The 18091-nt window shown below is 52.4% G+C and overlaps 1 protein-coding gene across 2 annotated transcripts in view; it reads right to left on the bottom strand.

Moving 5' to 3' along the window:
- LOC146830016 (lymphocyte antigen 6E-like) overlaps window positions 1-15767 on the bottom strand; it is a 196332-nt gene extending 180565 nt beyond the window's left edge. The window contains exon 1 of one of the 2 annotated variants that reach the window (XR_014961125.1): window positions 15431-15755. Coding sequence is in view for 1 of the 2 variants with exons in the window: in XM_085604012.1 (XP_085460138.1) it covers window positions 15431-15482 (52 nt within the window). In the remaining variant the exon portion in view is untranslated. Of the gene's footprint in view, window positions 1-15430 lie in introns of both variants that reach the window. The other variant, XM_085604012.1, reaches the window with a different exon arrangement.
- Between the last annotated feature and the right edge of the window lie 2324 nt (window positions 15768-18091).

Raw genomic sequence — 18091 nt, 5'->3', positions numbered from 1 at the left:
GGACTGGAGTCCTTTGATGTCCGGACCCTTGCGCCCGGAGGGGGCGGAGAGGCCAGGTAGGGAGCGGCCAGACGCCCAGCAGGAGAGGCGCCAGGCCCCAGAGAGCTGTGGGGCGATCGCACCTAGGTGTGGAAGGACGGTTGGGGGTCCCATCGATACTCCCCTCCGCCGGGAGTGGGAAGGGTTCACGTGGTATCCCCCTGGCCAGGGGTTGGCACCTGGATGTCGGGCCTCGCTGGGACAGAGGCCGGGTGAAGCGGGGTCACGCAGGTGGTCACGTGGCGTGACGTATAATCCAAAATGGAGGAGCCCCGAGGTGCATGGGACCTCGTGCGGCTTGGCGAGGGGGAACAGGACCACGCCACGAGGCCGGCTCCCACATATATGCATATCAGATTGCACTGATAGATCATCACAGGGACATTTACTCAAAGTTTTTGACCAATTATTCAGAACTGGAAAGCTGAGTGATCTGAATAGTAAATTAAATCTAAAACGTGTTAGTAAAAACCTTTCATAATCACTCATCAGTAGCTTTAAATATGGCTGTAAATGATTGCAGATTACAATTTGCTCATGAGCTACCACCGTAGTTTTCTTAAGCTCTATTCTAGTTCTGGTCTCATGCAAATAGGTCATACATCTATCTTTTAAACATTTCCTAGATATATTACAAAGAGTAGACGGATCTGTATAATAATTCCCCAACCCTAGTAGCGTGAGAAAATTATTAATATAATTCAGCCATCTAATTTTTCCGCACTTCTCTAGACCCATCGCATTTTCCATAATCATTCGATTTAAACTCATCTGCAGTCCTGTGGGAGCCGGCCTCGTGGCGTGGTCCTGTTCCCCCTCGCTAAGCCGCACAAGGTCCCATGCACCTCGGGGCTCCTCCATTTTGGATTATACGTCACTCCACGTGACCTCCTGCGTGACCCCGCTGCACCCGGCCTCTGTCCCAGCGAGGCCCGACATCAAGGCGCCAACCCCTGGCCCGGGGCATACCACGTGAACCCTTCCCACCCCGGCGGCGGGCAGTATCGACGGGACCCCCAACCGTCCTTCCACACCTAGGTGCGATCGCCCCACAGCTCTCTGGGGCCTGGCGCCTTTCCTGCTGGGCGTCTGGCCGCTCCCTACCCGGCCTCTCCGCCCCCTCCGGGCACAAGGGTCCGGACATCAAAGGGCTCCAGTCCTATATCTGGGGCGACCCGACACCAGGACAATAGTTGTATCCTGGAGTCAAGAGCCCTGCTGATCGGATCGCGGCTGACCCTCCGGAAGAAGACTCATCCTGAACCCCCGCTCTGAGCCCTGCTGACGACGTCGCGGCTCCACCGTGCTAAAGACCTACACGAACCTTTGGGGCCCTGCTGACGCTGTCGCGGCCCGACCTTGTTGAACCTTACCATCAGAGCCCAGCTGACCTCATCGCGGCTCGACCGAAGCGGACCTACCACCGGAGCCCTGCTGACTGTGTCGCAGCTCGACCGAAGCGGAACTACCACCCGAGCCCTGCAGACGCCGTCGCGGCTCCCCACGTCCGAGCCGCTCTGAGACCAGCACTCAAGGTCTGGCGCAGAGCCCTTCCGTACCTGGTTGGAAACTTAATGTGGACAAAACAGAAATGCTGCATTTTGGCAAAGGCGCCCCGCCCCCCTCTGAGCTTTGGTGGCCGGCAGCAATGGGCTCCCCCCCTTCTCCCAGCACTTCGGCAAAAAATCTGGGAGTGCGTTGGGACAACAATCTATCCTTTGTTTCCCACACCCAACAGCTGATGGGCTGTTGCTTGGGTAAACTCAGGAATATTCGCAAAATCCTGCGACTTTTGCCGACACATTGCAGGAAAATGGTAATCCATGCGACAGTCACATCTAGATTGGATTACGCGAATGGCCTGTTCTTGGGTTTGCCCAAATACTTAATTCAACGCTTGCAAGTGGTCCAGAATGCGGCTGCGAGACTGTTAATGCATATTCCATTTAAGCATTCTATCTCTCCGCATCTTCGATCACTTCACTGGCTACCTGTGGCACACAGGATTAAATTCAAGGCTCTCACGCTAGCTTTTAGATCCTTGTTTGGCTCATGTCCCACTTACTTGAGGGTCCGATTACCAAGATATACGCAGGCCCGTTCTCTTCGCTCCAACCTCCGGACCCAGCTTGCAGTCCCGCGAATAAGAAGGGCCCGGCTGGGCGGCAGAAGGTTTTCTGCCAATGTAGCAAGTCTTTGGAACTCACTCCCCCCGGAGCTCCAGCAGGCCCCCTCTGAATCGTGCTTTAAATCAATGCTGAAAACCTGGCTCTTCTCCCAACCTCGTTAATTTACTGTTTTGCACTTCGGTAGCTGTTTTTTTCTGCTTGCGTTCAGCGCCGGGACACCTCCTTGAGAGGTAACTGCTCGCGCTTTATAAAATTCTGTATTTTATTATTATTATTATTATGAGAAGAGACGTGGACCATCACTGCCGGTCCTGCCCGACCTGCCAAGCTAGCGGGAAGACTGGGGGTCGAGTAAAAGCCCCCCTACAACCATTTCCAACCGTCAACACCCCGTTCGAACGAGTGGGGATCGACATCGTGGGGCCCCTCGACCCCCGAACCGCCCTGGGACACCGCTTCATCCTGGTACTGGTCGACCACGCCACCCGATACCCCGAGGCCATCCCACTCCGCACCGTGACAGCTCCAGTGGTGAGTCGGGCCCTGATGGGCATCTTCTCCAGGGTGGGGTTCCCCCGAGAAGTGGTGAGCGACAGGGGTGCGAACTTTATTTCAAAGTACCTGAGATCCCTCTGGCAACAATGTGGGGTCACCTATAAATTCACCACCCCTTACCACCCCCAGGGGAACGGACTGGTCGAGCGGTTCAACAGAACCCTGAAGGGGATGATCAAGGGCCTGGAAGAGCCCCTGAGGAGGAGATGGGATGTCCTGCTGCCCTGCCTCCTGTTCGCCTATCGGGAGGTACCACAGAAATCCCTGGGCTTCAGCCCCTTCGAACTATTGTATGGGCACCCCATCCGAGGGCCCCTCAGCCTGGTCAAGGAGGGCTGGGAGGCGCAAGTCCAAGATGCCCCTCCCGACGTCTACCGGTACCTCCTGACCCTGCGGAACCAGACTCGGAAGTTCCGGGCCCTGGCAGAAGCCAACCTCGAAGCCAGCCAAGAAGACATGAAACGCTGGTATGACGAAAATGCCTCAACCATCGAGTTCGAGCCGGGCCAGCAAGTCTGGGTCATGTCACCCGTGGACCCCTGCGCCCTGCAGGACAAGTGGACCGGGCCCTTCAAGGTAGTTGAGAGCAAGAGCCCCGTCACGTACCTAGTCGACATGGAGTCCCCGAGGAACCCCCTCCGGGTCCTGCACGCCAACCGGCTCAAGCCCCACTTTGCCGAACTGAACTAAGCCTGCTGCTGGCTACCGACGATGGGGGCGAAAGTGACTCCGAGCCCCTACCAGACCTCCTGGGCCAAGACGGCTCCTTGGAGGGCGTCCGCCTCTCCGCCACCCTGACACCAGAACAGCGCCATGACTGCCAGAAGCTGCTGCAACCCTTCGCTGCCCTCTTCTCTCTTACGCCCGGGGTGACCCCCTGGTGCGTCCACGACGTGGATACTGGGGACAGCCCCCCTGTGCGACACCGCGCTTACAGAGTACCTGACCGAGTCCGAGCCTGCATACAGACCGAGGTCGCCAAGATGCTCGCCCTCGGAGTCATCGAGCCGTCCGACAGCCCGTGGGCCAGCCCGGTGGTCTTGGTGCCGAAGGCCGCCGCCCCCGGCACTGCCCCAGAACTCAGGTTTTGTGTCGACTACCGGGGCCTGAACGCAGTCACCAAGACCGATGCCCACCCCTTGCCACGAGCAGACGAGCTGATCGATCGCTTAGGGGCCGCCCGCTACCTAAGCACCTTTGATCTCACCGCTGGGTACTGGCAGATCAAGCTCACTCCCGGCGCCCAGGAACGATCCGCCTTTTCCACCCCCGATGGGCACTACCACTTTCGGGTAATGCCCTTCGGTATGAAGAACGCCCCAGCGACTTTTCAGAGGCTAGTGAACAAGGTCCTGGCCGGACTAGAAGCCTTCAGTGCGGCCTACCTCGACGACATTGCCGTCTTCAGCGACCACTGGGCCGCGCACTTAGGACACCTTGGGGAAGTCCTGGCTGCTCTCCAAAGAGCCGGACTCACCGTTAAGGCCAGTAAAGGCCAGATCGGTCAAGGATCTGTGACCTGTCTGGGCCACCAGGTGGGGAGTGGCCAGGTGGCGCCCCTCCAGTTAAAGGTCGACGCCATCCAAGCATGGGAGCCCCCCGCAACCCAAACCGCTGTCTGGGCCTTCCTAGGCCTCACAGGCTACTACCGACGATTCATCAAGGATTATGGCAGCATTGTGGGCCCCCTCACGGAGCTCACTTCCAAGAAACAGCCCAAGGCGGTGCACTGGACGCCCCGCTGTCAGACCGCTTTTGAGGCCCTCAAGGCGGCCATGTGCGCTGCCCCTGTGCTACAGGCCCCTGACTACAGCAAGGAATTTGTAGTCCAGACCGATGCCTCGGAGTACGGGGTCGGGGCGGTCCTCTCCCAGCTGGACGCCAAGGGCCTCGACCGACCTGTGGCCTTTATCAGCCGCCGACTGCTGCCGCGAGAACAGAGGTGGAGCACCATCGAGCGGGAGGCCTTCGCCGTGGTATGGGCTCTCAAGAAGCTCCGGCCCTACCTTTTTGGCACCCACTTCAGGGTCCAAACTGACCACCGGCCCTTGCGGTGGCTCATGCAAATGCGGGGCGAGAACCCCAAGTTGTTGCGATGGTCCATCTCGCTGCAAGGGATGGACTTCACTGTGGAACACCGGCCCGGCAACGACCACGCCAACGCTGACGGCCTGTCCAGATTCTTCCGCCTCGGCGAGGAGAACCCCCAAGGAGATGGGTGACTCTCCCTGCCTTCAGCTGGGGGGGACGCGTGTGGGAGCCGGCCTCGTGGCGTGGTCCTGTTCCCCCTCGCTAAGCCGCACGAGGTCCCATGCACCTCGGGGCTCCTCCATTTTGGATTATACGTCACTCCACGTGACCTCCTGCGTGACCCCGCTGCACCCGGCCTCTGTCCCAGCGAGGCCCGACATCAAGGCGCCAACCCCTGGCCCGGGGCATACCACGTGAACCCTTCCCACCCCGGAAGCAGGCAGTATCAATGGGACCCCCAACCGTCCTTCCACACCTAGGTGCGATCGCCCCACAGCTCTCTGGGGCCTGGCGCCTCTCCTGCTGGGCGTCTGGCCGCTCCCTACCCGGCCTCTCCGCCCCCTCCGGGCACAAGGGTCCGGACATCAAAGGGCTCCAGTCCTATATCTGGGGCGACCCGACAACAGGACAATAGTTGTATCCTGGAGTCAAGAGCCCTGCTGATCGGATCGCGGCTGACCCTCCGGAAGAAGACTCATCCTGAACCCACGCTCTGAGCCCTGCTGACGACGTTGCGGCTCCACCGTGCTAAAGACCTACACGAACCTTTGGGGCCCTGCTGACGCTGTCGCGGCCCGACCTTGTTGAACCTTACCATCAGAGCCCAGCTGACTTCGTCGCGGCTCGACCAAAGCGGACCTACCACCGGAGCCCTGCTGACTGTGTCGCGGCTTGACCGAAGCGGAACTACCACCCGAGCCCTGCAGACGCCGTCGCGGCTCCCCACGTCCGAGCCGCTCTGAGACCAGCACTCAAGGTCTGGCGCAGAGCCCTTCCGTACCTGGTTGGTACTAAGACTGTCCCGCTACCCTATCCCTCTGAAAGACATTGAGACTCTTACTGGATCCCTCGATCCCACTGTAAATATTGAACGTACTACTGCTGATAAAGAACCAAGTCAAGCAACTGATATTGAGTCCTGTGTGGTGGTATTACTGGGCCTAGTACGATCATAGGAGAAAGACCTCCCCGAGGGGGCTTCTCAGTGGCGCTCGGCTATAGCTTTGCGGTAGGAAGGTGCCCCGGAGTAGTCTCATCGACCCCCCGGTGGTCCTCCCTCCAACAAGTCCATATTCTATGCCATAGTAGAACTGGTGTAGTTTTTATTATATCTTCTAGATATGACTCCCCAAGTTCTACATGGCAAACATATGTCGAAACACTCTGTGGGACCCCTAGGAGATATTTCATAAAATTATTTTCAACCACTTGTAAAGTGCTGACATTTGCATATCCCCATAGGCCTGCCCCATAAGTGACAATGGCTACACAAGTTGCTTTATAAACAGTCAACATTTCCTTAATTGGTTTCCTCCCTATTTTTCGACTAAAATTTTTTAAAGCCATGATAGATTTACAGTACAGCAATTTCCTTGTCTTAATTGTATTGTTCCATAGCCCAGAACTATCAATTAAGACCCCTAAATAGGGGAAAGTTAAAATATCCTCTACTGGTGTAGATCCAATATAAATTGCTTTTTTCTTTCTCTGTGCACCCGGTCCACAGTGCATGGTGAATGTCTTAGAACAATTTATACTTAGATCAAGCTGATTCATAAAATCAGAAAAGGATGTAACTACTCTTTGCATGGCCTGCGGTGTTCTAGCCATCAGGACCGCGTCATCTGCATATAGCAAAATAGGGATTGATCTTTTCCCTACCATTGGTACGTCCCTGCACTCAGTTATCAATGTCTTTTCCACATTATTGATATAGAGTGTAAAAAGGAACGGCGCCAGTACACAGCCCTGTCGTACACCCCTTTTGATTGCAAAGGATCTAGTACATTCGCCATTTTTTCCGTATCTTACTCTGGCCGATGCTCCTGCATAGAGATCTCTAAGAAAGTTAATAATCTGTTTATCCACACCCAGTTTATTCATAACTGTCCAAAGTTTACAATGTGTTACAGAGTCGAATGCAGAAGTAAGATCCACAAAAGTTAAAAACATTCGTCCCTCTTTAACTTTGGTATATTTTTCAGTTAAAATATGCAAATTCAAACACTGTTCAATTGTTCCGAGACCTTTCCTAAAGCCATACTGTAGGTCACTTAAAATATTAGCTTCATCAGCCCATACATGTAATCTATTTAGAATTATCCTTCCTAGAATTTTGATAGTAGAATCCAGGAGTGATATTGGGCGGTAACACTTACAGTTTTCACGGTCACCCTTTTTAAAAATAGGGACTATCAGGGATTCACACCACGATGGGAGGAGGCCTTTTTCCAGAGTGGCGTTAAACAAACGTGTGAGGATTGGAGCCCATAGATCCCTGTTGTTTTTAAATAAGTCAACAGGAACCCCGTCAGGGCCGGGTGCTTTCCCCGCCAGACATGCATCAATACATTTCTGCACCTCTGTTATTGTTATTTCCGGTTCAAGTGGGCTACTACTCTGTGTACAGTCTCTCATTTGGGTGTTATCATTAGTACATTCCATCTTGTCCTGTACAATGGAATACAACTTGGCAAAATATTCAGCCCACTCACACTCTGTAATTGCCACATCTAATGGGTCTGTATGACTAAAGTTTAAAAAAGGGGCATTAACAACTTTCCAGAATAAGGCAGAGTCTTTACTTAGCGAAGCGTCACATAAAGCATCCCATGCTTCCAACTTTAAAGCATTTTTCCTGTTTTTAAGGGTCTGCTTATAGACATTCCTACAATTCCTAATTAAATCAGTATCTTTCTCCGTAGCATGTATAGCATGCTTTAGACTTCTATATGCCTTAGTACATTCTGAATCAAACCACCTCTTCTGCCTTGCATTCCCACCACTAGTACCAACCCACAATAACTTCCTTATTTGGGCAATAATTAGTAAACAATTATTAATAAAATCAGAATCATTGGCATTCTCATCTGTACATACATAAAATTGTGGCAACATACTTTTTATTAGTTTCTCCTGGAAGTCAACTGGGCAAATTTTTGTCCACTTTAAAGCGTATCCATTTTTACGGGCCATAGTGATATTATCTATTATCACTTTAGATTTGGCCCTACCACGATGTTTCTTAGGTCTCATAGTCAGATTGAAGCTTAGAGGAAAATGATCGCTAAGCGGGCAATCCAGAATTCTATAGTTCCGTATCATATTCCCTATGTCTAGAAGTCATTAAGGCATAATCGATAGTTGTATTTGCCCCTCTGCCATTGAACGTTGGTAAAAAGGGGATTTCTGGACTGATCAACCTATTTACAAAGTCCAAATCATTTTCAAATATTAATTCATTTAAATAATCCCCTCGTCCAAGATGTTCAAAATGACTAAAGCCAATGTCTCTATCTAATTTTACCCCACATAGCCCACTCTCTGCACTCCTGCATATTTGACAGTTAAAATCTCCTACCCAAATAATGCAGGTGTCCTCGGTCCTCCTCCCAATTGCTGAGGTGATATTACTACCTAATAATCTGAAGACATCCATTGGGTCTTCTCCTTGGATGTTATCATAAAAATTAATCAAAACTAAGGAAAACCCCTTTTTAACTGTGATCCTTATAATGTGATAATACACATTATTAAAAACTAACTCGGTTTTAATTCCTGCTAACAGATTTGAAACGTAAGTACACAAACCTCCTTTAGCCCTACCATGAGTTGAGCTTACTGCTGGGGAAAAATATGTTTTAAATCCATTAATGTGTATAGGTTCAGTTGTCCATGTTTCCTGGAGGCTAATAACATCAAAATTACCTACCAGTTTTTCCCAGTTTTCATTACCCAATTTAGATCTCAGACCTGCAATGTTCCAACTCACAAAGGACCAAACCTCCCCACTAAATTGATCATCCACTGAATTATTATTACAGTTAAGAGATGCTTCCCCACCACAAAGTACCTCAATTTGTGGACTCTGACTAATAAGGACCACCTTAGCTATCTCTAATTCAGTGATCCTGACTCCTGACAGAGTGTCCATCAAACCCCTCCCTTCCCAGACGCTCTGCGATTCCCTCAACCACTTCTTCATCGAGAAGGTTGCAAAAATCAAAAACAGTATCCAGGCACCGCCCATCCCGTCCCCTTGCCTGTCTCCAGTTTTACCCTGTGCAGACCCCTCTCTTTCCCCGCCCCTTTCGCGGATCCCTGTCATCACGGAATTGGAGTTTCCCGCCCTCCTCAGCAAAGTTTCCTCTGGATCCCCCACTGACTGCTGCCCCCCCAATATCTTATGCAAGGCCTTCTCGGCCTGCCCCGCTCCCCCTTTGGCTCTTCTGAATTCCTCCCTCACCTCTGGCCAAGTTCCCTGCATCTTTAAGACAGCAGAAGTGGTACCTATTTTAAAAAAAACGACTGCTGACCCAACAGTTATGAGTAATTTTCGCCCCATTTCCCTCCTTCCCTATCTTGGAAAGGTTCTCGAGACCCACGTCACTAACATTCTGAGCTCCCATGTCGAGCGATCTCATTTTCTTGACCCCCAACAAGCCGGATTTAGGCCTGCTCATTCCACTGAGATGGTCATACTCTCCGTTATGGAAGAACTTCGAAGAGGAGCCGACTCTAACATCTGCCAGGCCCTGGTTCTCCTGGACTTGTCGGCCGCCTTTGACACGGTCGACCATGCGATCTTGGTCGACCGTGTCAGACAGGCCGGGATCGAGGGTACTGCCCTTGATTGGGTTCGTTCGTTTCTCTCCCGCCGCCAACAAGCGGTTCGTCTGTCACAGTTCTCCGCAGATAAGGTCGATTTGACCTGTGGTGTGCCTCAGGGATCCTCCTTGTCCCCTTTACTTTTCAATCTTTACCTCACTCCCCTGATCAGCTCTCTTCGAGACAAAAATGTCTCTGCATTCAATTATGCAGACGACATTCAATTAGTCTTCAATATCGACTCCTCGGACCAGTCAGTTACCGATTTCCAAACCACCCTCTGTCACATCAGTAACTGGATGGGGGCTAACCATTTGAAACTTAATCCCGACAAGACCGAACTGGTTCTTGTCGGAGGCCCTTCCAATCCTTGGAACTCTAACTTCTGGCCCATCAGTCTGGGTTCGCCTCCCTGTCCTTCCACCTCGGCTAAAAGTCTGGGAGTCATCATCAGTAACGACCTCTCAATAAAACCTCAGATTAACGCCACTGTCTCTGTCTGTTTCTTTCAGCTGCGAAAAATCCGCAAAATTGCTCGCTTTCTTACTACGGAAGCCCTCATTCTGGCCCTCTTAGCTTTAGTAATTTTCAGAATCGACTACGCCAATTCCTTATATGCAGGCATCCCCGACTATCAGCAAAAACGCTTGCAACTCGTCCAGAATCAGGCAGCCCGCCTTATTTTCCATCAACCTAGGCATTGTCACACTCGCCCTCTGTTAAAATCTTTGCATTGGCTCCCTGTCTCTGAACGTTGCAAATTCAAGCTGGGGTGCCTCATCTTCAAATCCTTGGCTGGTCTTAGCCCTGTGTTTATCTCCTCTCTCATCCGCCCTTATGTTCCTACCCGCAATCTGCGCTCGGCCCATCTGGCTCTCCTCAAAGTTCCCAGAATTAAGCGCAAGAAATGGGGCGGTCTTAGATTCTCGTTTCTCGCCCCTTCTTTTTGGAACACTCTCCCCTTGGATATAAGATTGGCCACATCTTATACCCACTTCAGATCTCTTCTTAAGACTCATTTCTTCCGTTTTGCTTATAACTAACTTCTCCCCCTTCTCCTCCTCCCACCCCTTCCTCCCCAGGTAGCTGCTTACCTTAGCGCCAAGAAACCGCATGGTGAACGTTGCGCTTTACAAGTTTCTTTTACATTACATTACATTACATTACATTGCAGTGATGGTATTCCGAGGCCCTTGGTCCTTTAACTCACTACTTTCGCTAGTGTTCAAATCAGTGGGCCTGTTGTCTCCCTTGAGTCAGTCAATATCTTCTAGCCCCTGCAAGATCTGGAATCTATTTGCTAAAGGGATATTGAAATTTGGGCTGACATTACCTCTATGTCTGGACCTATATTCCCCATGATACCAGGTATTATCTCTCCTTGAATCCATTAATGGATAAAAATAGGTTAAGTCTACAGTTTGAATTCTGCCTATATTATAGTTAGGTTCCCAATGACAAATAAAACTCACCGCTCTTCTATCTCTCAAGTTTACGATAATACAATCTCCTTGAATATCTTTGTGCCTCTGTCCAATCCAGTGTACTCTCCTAACATTTAGAATTTCCACACGTGTTTGTCCAGGCAATGGCCTATTATAATTCAGCCAGTGTATTACCTTATTCTTGAGTTCCTGATAGTTTTCTACCTTTCCATTGCTCAACACTGGTACCCCTGTCAACACTACGGTATAGGGAATTGACTGTGGAGGGAGGTCAATATATATTCTTTTATCCTTATCATAATCGTTTGTATCCTTATTTCGATTATAGACTTTTGAATCTGCCATTCCCTCCTTCTCCTCAAGTCCCTTACCTTTCTCTTTTTTAGTTCTTTTACCACCAGAATCCATTTCATTTAACATATTTGCCCCCGTAGGTAGGATTGCAGGTTCCAATGAGTGCGAAACACTGATAACAGCATTATCTGTTTTATTAGTATTAGATACAACTATAGGTCTAATTAGTGTACTAAGATGTTCCAGTGTTTCTGAATTACCTGCCCCTTGCTTTTCTAAGCCCTCAATTTTTTCAACAAGGGTTTTTAATCTTCCTACGACTGGCAATATCAAAGACTTCATAACCTGCTCAATTTTTATCATGAAGTCTACCAAACCAGTCAATGTAATTCCTTCTTGTATGGTGGACGTATCATCTTGGTTAAGGGATTCAATACTACTTATTGACTTACTTTTCTCCCCATTTTCTTGTGGGGGGATTGGTACAATTTTCTTATTTTTGCCTTTTGGTTTCCCTTTCTTGCGTGCGTTCTGCACAATTTTTACTTTTCAACTGCTCCCTTGTATCCCCTGTGGGGAGATAGCACCATGTATTGAACCCACTGTGTTTATGTCTTTATTTCCACAAATAATTAACTCCTCCCTGTGATCAGGCACATTGTTTATATTAGGTTGACCCTCACTTAATCCTAATCTGGGGGTAAGAGACAACCTGTTTTCCCGAGTCATAAAGTCATCAGGAGGTGTAGTTTGCGAAATTATAACACAGTTAGGGTCCTTAACCGGAAAGTCCGCATATGAAGCCATTAGGATGGGTTCTTGTGATAATGGCATGCTCAGCGCGGTGTTAGAGTGATCTTCAATGTCCTGATGCTGTTGCGTTAGCAAACATAGGCTAGGGGGTAGTGATAGCCGCCTCTCAGTGCTCTCAATAGCATTAGCGACGACCCCAACTGTTTTTTGCAGCATCCTATCTATTGCTGTCAAGCTTGGAAGAGGGGTTTTAGGTGCGGTTTTAGTTTTAACAGTTGAACGAGTGGCCATCCGCGTGGATTTACCCATTCTTGACAACCACCGTGCGTTCAATATATCTCAGCACCCCTTATATAGGGATATCGACAAAATACCTGTGATGAAAATCAAAGGAGGTGGCCCAGCCCAGCCGCGGTCAGCCCCGGACGGCCACAGACGGCCCGCCCTTGTCCCGGGCTTAAACCGGCGCCACCCGTGCGCGTCCCGCGACGCGGTAGGAGCGTCGTTCTTTTATGCGCCTCCGGGCGCGTGTGAAGCGCAAGGCACTCTGGGGCTGTGGTCTCCGGTCTCCGGCCGCGAGGGGTGGCAACGGCGGCGGGGAGACACGCAACGAGGAGGCACCCGCAAACGGTGACAGCAGCGCCAGCACCAAAACGCCAAGGACGCCAAGAAAGATTCAACAGCAGGTAGGGAGGTAGACGGTATTCCAGAAGTCCAGGGTTCCCACTCCGCAACAAGAGCGTCGCTCTTTTATGCGCCTCCGGGCGCGTGTGAAGCGCAAGGCACTCTGGGGGCTGTGGTGTCCGGTCTCCGGCCGCGAGGGGTGGCAACGGCGGCGGGGAGACACGCAACGAGGAGGCACCCGCAAACGGTGACAGCAGCGCCAGACACAAAACGCCAAGGACACCAAGAAAGATTCAACAGCAGGTAGGGAGGTAGACGGTATTCCAGAAGTCCAGGGTTCCCACTCCGCAACAAGAACGTCGCTCTTTTATGCGCCTCCGGGCGCGTGTGAAGCGCAAGGCACTCTGGGGGCTGTGGTCTCCGGTCTCCGGCCGCGAGGGGTGGCAACGGCGGCGGGGAGACACGCAACGAGGAGGCACCCGCAAACGGTGACAGCAGCGCCAGCACCAAAACGCCAAGGACGCCAAGAAAGATTCAACAGCAGGTAGGGAGGTAGACGGTATTCCAGAAGTCCAGGGTTATCTGTGCATAGTGCGAACAGCAAATACACATAGAAAGCACTTCTAATTGTGCTCTGGGGCTGCCTGGATGACCCATGACTGATAATTAAAGGGAACAGACAGCAGTCCCATTAGAAATGAGACACACTTATATATTTATAGCCCTGTTTAGAGTCAGGGCGAGGCCATGGCAGGCTCTTGAAACAACACATGGCTGCATTGTTCTTTGGCAGCCCTACTTTATAATCCTTTTCAGGAAATGCGTTTTCGCACTAGGGCAGTAAATGTAAATTACAAATGTAAGGAATAGGCAGAGTGGGGGCCCAGGGGAGACTGGAACCAGGAAAAAAAATCCTCCCTCAGTTTGCAAAGGTATGTAAATATGCAAATGGTCTTTAAAGACCTGTGAAGAACTCGGGCGTGCGGGAGATAAGAGTCCAGACACTGCCAATCCGAGCCCCCAGCAGCTCGAGCTGCAGCCGCCCGGGCTGAGACACAGGGGGGGCCCGGCCGAGCCCCCAGCAGCTCGAGCTGCAGCTGCCCGGGCTGAGACACAGGGGGGGCCCAGCCGAGCCCCCAGCAGCTCGAACTGCAGCCGCCTGGGCTGAGACACAGGGGGGGCCCAGCTGAGCCCCCAGCAGCTCGAGCTGCAGCTGCCCGGGCTGAGACACAGGGGGGCCCAGCCGAGCCCCCAGCAGCTCGAGCTGCAGCCGCCCGGGCTGAGACACAGGGGGGGGGGCCCAGCCGAGCCCCCAGCAGCTCGAGCTGCAGCCGCCCGGGCTGAGACACAGGGGGGGGGGGGGCGGCCGAGCCCCCAGCAGCTCGAGCTGCAGCAGCCCAGGCCGAGACACACGAGGGGGTGGGGGGGGGGGGGCGCTGAAGCCCTTTCAGCCCTATGGGCGTTCTGTGCCTGCCTTCAGGGAACTACATATAAAATAAGGCCCGGCTCATATTAAAGATACATACACACATATAATCCGGGTTGGTGCGTGCAGGGAAGGATAGTGATTGCGTGCCTTTAGCGCTGCGAGGGACCAGCCCGTGGCATCAGGCGCGCAACACCCATTGGACTCAAAGTGCTTCAGCCCCCCCCCCCCCCCCCCCCCTCGTGTGTGGCAGCCCAGGCTGAGACAGCTTCCCGGGCACCCACACAGCCGCACCCGAGCAGTTCACAGGTCTTTAAAAGACCATCTGCATGTTAATGAGGCCTCGCTGTCGCTGGTGTTTCACCCCTTCTAAGAGCCCCTGCAGCTCCACTCTGCCTGTTGCTTAAGAGGCAGCCCCCCCCCCCCCCGATATTTTTTCTTAGCCCCCCCTGAAATTTGTCTCTAGTTGCGCCTCTGCGTGACATACAGCGCTGTGAATACGGGAGTCTTTATTTTAACCTTGCATTTCACACGGTATAGCAGGGTAGGGCGCAACAAGACTTAAGATACAAAGGGCTTCCGGAGCATCGACTGTTGTGACGCCCGGACTGGGCGCAGTCCCGTTGTTTCAATGCCCGTTGCTCAGGAGCACACGTCTCGCCGCTCGGCCGGGGCTCTCTCCTTTGCAATAAAACTCACTCAATAAAAGGTGCGCTGTCTGGAGGCGTCGAGAGACCCCGTTAATGAACGCCCCTGCCGGGTTCTGGCACTTTACATATGCAGATGTTAAATATCTTAAGGCAGCAGCATCCGGGCAGGATGGCTCGTCTAGCCGTCGGCCCCGCCCTGGGATTCACAGCAATGAGACTCCAGCAGACACTCTCCCTCTTCAATGCAAGCTGTATGGGCGCGTCGTGCCCCTCGGGTCCCACCCACTTTGACCAATGCATGAAGATATATGCACAGATTCACATCTGTCAGCAGCACCCGGGCAGGACGGCTCGTCTAGCCGTCGGCCCCGCCCTGGGATTCACAGCAAGGAGACCCCCCTGCCTGACACTCCAGCAGACACTCAATGAAAGCTGTATGGGCGCGACGTGCCCCTCGGATCCCACCCACTTCGACCAATGCACACATATATGTACAGATACACATCATACACTACGGCAGAACAGAACACATACGTCATAGCTTAACTACAGTCTATTTCAGGCTCCATGGAATCAATGGAAAGTGTCGTCACCTCAGACGACCCCATGAAGGCTCCCGCAGGGCAGTACAGGGCAGCTAAGGACAGGAGACCTTACCTGTGCCCACCAGGAGGGCAGCAGCCAGGAGCCAGACCAGCACAGCCTGCATCTCTTCGGAGATGGAGGGGACGGGAGCACGGCCGGGTGCGGTGCCTGTGTGTCGGCTGTCTGGTGCCCGCGTGTCAGATGTCTAGTGCCTGTGTGACGGGTGTCTGTTGCCCGTGTGATGGCTGTGCGGATTGCCCGTGTGGGGGATGTCTGGTGCCCGCGTGTCAGATGTCTAGTGCCCGTGTGTCACTCCAGTGTGTCGTCTGCCTGGCGCCCGGGTGTGCTCCGCTCGTGAGTCCGCGGGAGGAGCTCTCTTCGGGATGTTTTGCTGTGGGGTGGGTGTGTCGGCGCGTGAAGTCGGAGGGTGGGCTTTATATAGCCTCTCGTGCTGCCTCCCGCGGCCTCCGGGTGGCAGCAGCGCGCACCTGGCCTTGGCACTGGCACATGAAACATTCTGGGTAAAGCGCTTTATTGTTCACGCCTGGCATGAGACACCAGGCGCCAGGCGCCAGGGGCGTAACAAAGGCCCCCGCAGCCCCCGCGGTGCGGGGGGGCCCCAGGCTTACCCATGCCGGAGGGGGCCCCCCTCAGAGACTACTGATGTGAGGGCCCCCTTCAGCACATCGTGCAGGGGGGCCCTCTCACGTGTTGTTAGGCCGCTGGCAGCGGCTGGGGCCTGAGTATTTTAAAGTCGTCCTACCAGCAGGATTCGACAGCCCTTTCGAGGCCTGGTTTAAACATTACCTCTGCACGCCCGCCTCGTCCCTTAGAGGGGAAATTCAATTTCAGTGCAGGAACATGGTGCCTAAGTGCGAGTGCCAGGTGAGAGTGCCAGTTGAGTGATGTGTCTGTGAGTGGAGGCTGTGAGAGGTGCGGCTGCGAGTGCAGATTGAGACATGTGTGAGGAGCACATGACTGGGTGACGGCGCGGTGCATTGAACTGGGATGAACGTGGCCCCACTTTTTCGAATGTTGCATGCTCTCCGGCATGTCTCCCCTGTGTCATCACATGCCCTGGGCTTGGTGCCAACTTTCAAAAGGTACTTTGCAAAAAGTAAAGAAAGACTGAAAACGGTACCCAGGGTACCAAGAATAGAAGCTGTTGGTACAGGGCGGCCTCCAAGTGACAAAGCAAGCTTCTAGGCTTGAATGAACTGCTTTGGTTGGGGTTTTAAACGAATGGTCGTCTTTGCCTTTGTGGGAATACTAGCTTCTAGTGGCTCCTCATTGGACCCATTGGGAGCTCTCGAGCCAAAAGTCTTACTGGTGCTTAATTTGTAAAGTATTAAGTGGTGGCGCCGCAGCTTTTTCTCAAATGCTGCCTGTGCCACTGGCGAAGATCGGTGTTATCGAACACTAAGTTTGTGCACTTAATTCGATCTCCTGCCTCCCTCATCCACCACCAGACACTCCCTTCCACTTTTGCTGTCTCATACAGGTTCTTATTTATCCATGCTTTTCTCCCTTTTCCTCTGTTTTTACATCTTTTACTTCCTCTTTTCCTCCTCTGCCGATTTTTTTCGCTCTTCTTCTGGGTGAAAGTGTGATGCCTAAAAATAACTCTTGGTTCCCAATAAAATAGCGGTGCGGGGCATCACCTGCAACCACTGGCTCAAACTAAGCACTGGCCCTTACTAAACTACGTCCCCATTCCCAGCTGTGACTTTTATTGCAGGTCGCTCTGTAAACAAGAGCCATGGCTTCTCTATCGATTTTAGTTACTCTCCCAAGTATCCTGCATCTTGTAACCCCTTGGTTCAAATAGCGAGTTCTGAATGCCAACAGGCAATACATGATGTCAGTAAAAGACACTTTTGAAAAAACCATTAGCTGCATTAAACAGAAGGGTCATGGAAAAGTGGGCTTGTGAAAAGGCGCGTTGATTGGCCCTCTGGGCTTGTCTCCATGACCCACTGTACTGAGGATGCTGATTTTCAGAGCTTGGTCCGCAGAATCACTCCTTTCCCCAAGGGACTGACAGCACAAGTAGGTCCCTCACTCTGTCCTCCACAGGAGATTCCAAGATGGCAACAGTTGGGCCATGGGCAAAGTGGAGCCTGGTGGCAAATAGAGGCTTGTGAACCAGCTCTTGGCGCAGAAGGGATCATTTTCTTGAGGTGGTGGGACCTATGAGGAAATGCGAGTTACTGCTCTTCCTACCGGAGAAGAGGTGCCACCCAGTTGGGCAGTGGGGTAGGTGTGGTGGATTGGGGGAACTGCGAGATGAAAGAGACCCTTCTCATGCCACGAGTGGGATTGGGCAGAAACATACCTGGGAACAAGATTATGGTCTCGCTCTTGATGGAGACTCCTTTGAGAGACAGCAGCCTCAGGAAGAGATCTGGGAACCTGCTAGGAAAAAATAACAAACAAGAGATTCTTAATATCTGTAAAAAAAACATCTGGAGGTCTGTGATAAATTGAGTGGGGGGCGGGGGGGTCATGGTGGGAATATTAGATGGGTGGAGAAGCCATGGCGGGTCTGTGGAGGCGCCCCAAATGAAGGCTGACAGCACTGAAAACAGACTAGTGGGGTTTGGATTCCAAAACCGAAGCACTAAATACTAGACAGACCAGCGTGGGGCTTAACTCTATGAAGGGGGGGGGGGGTAGATTGGGTCCCAGGTGTGGCCCAGTCACGAGTAGCACTAAGTATGTCAACGATGCACA

Source organism: Triturus cristatus, chromosome 5_1 (assembly GCF_964204655.1).
Source record: "Triturus cristatus chromosome 5_1, aTriCri1.1, whole genome shotgun sequence".
In the NCBI taxonomy this organism is placed as follows: Eukaryota; Metazoa; Chordata; class Amphibia; order Caudata; family Salamandridae; genus Triturus; species Triturus cristatus.
The sequence above is the reverse complement of the archived record's forward strand: the minus strand, read 5'-3'. Positions and strand labels throughout refer to the sequence as shown.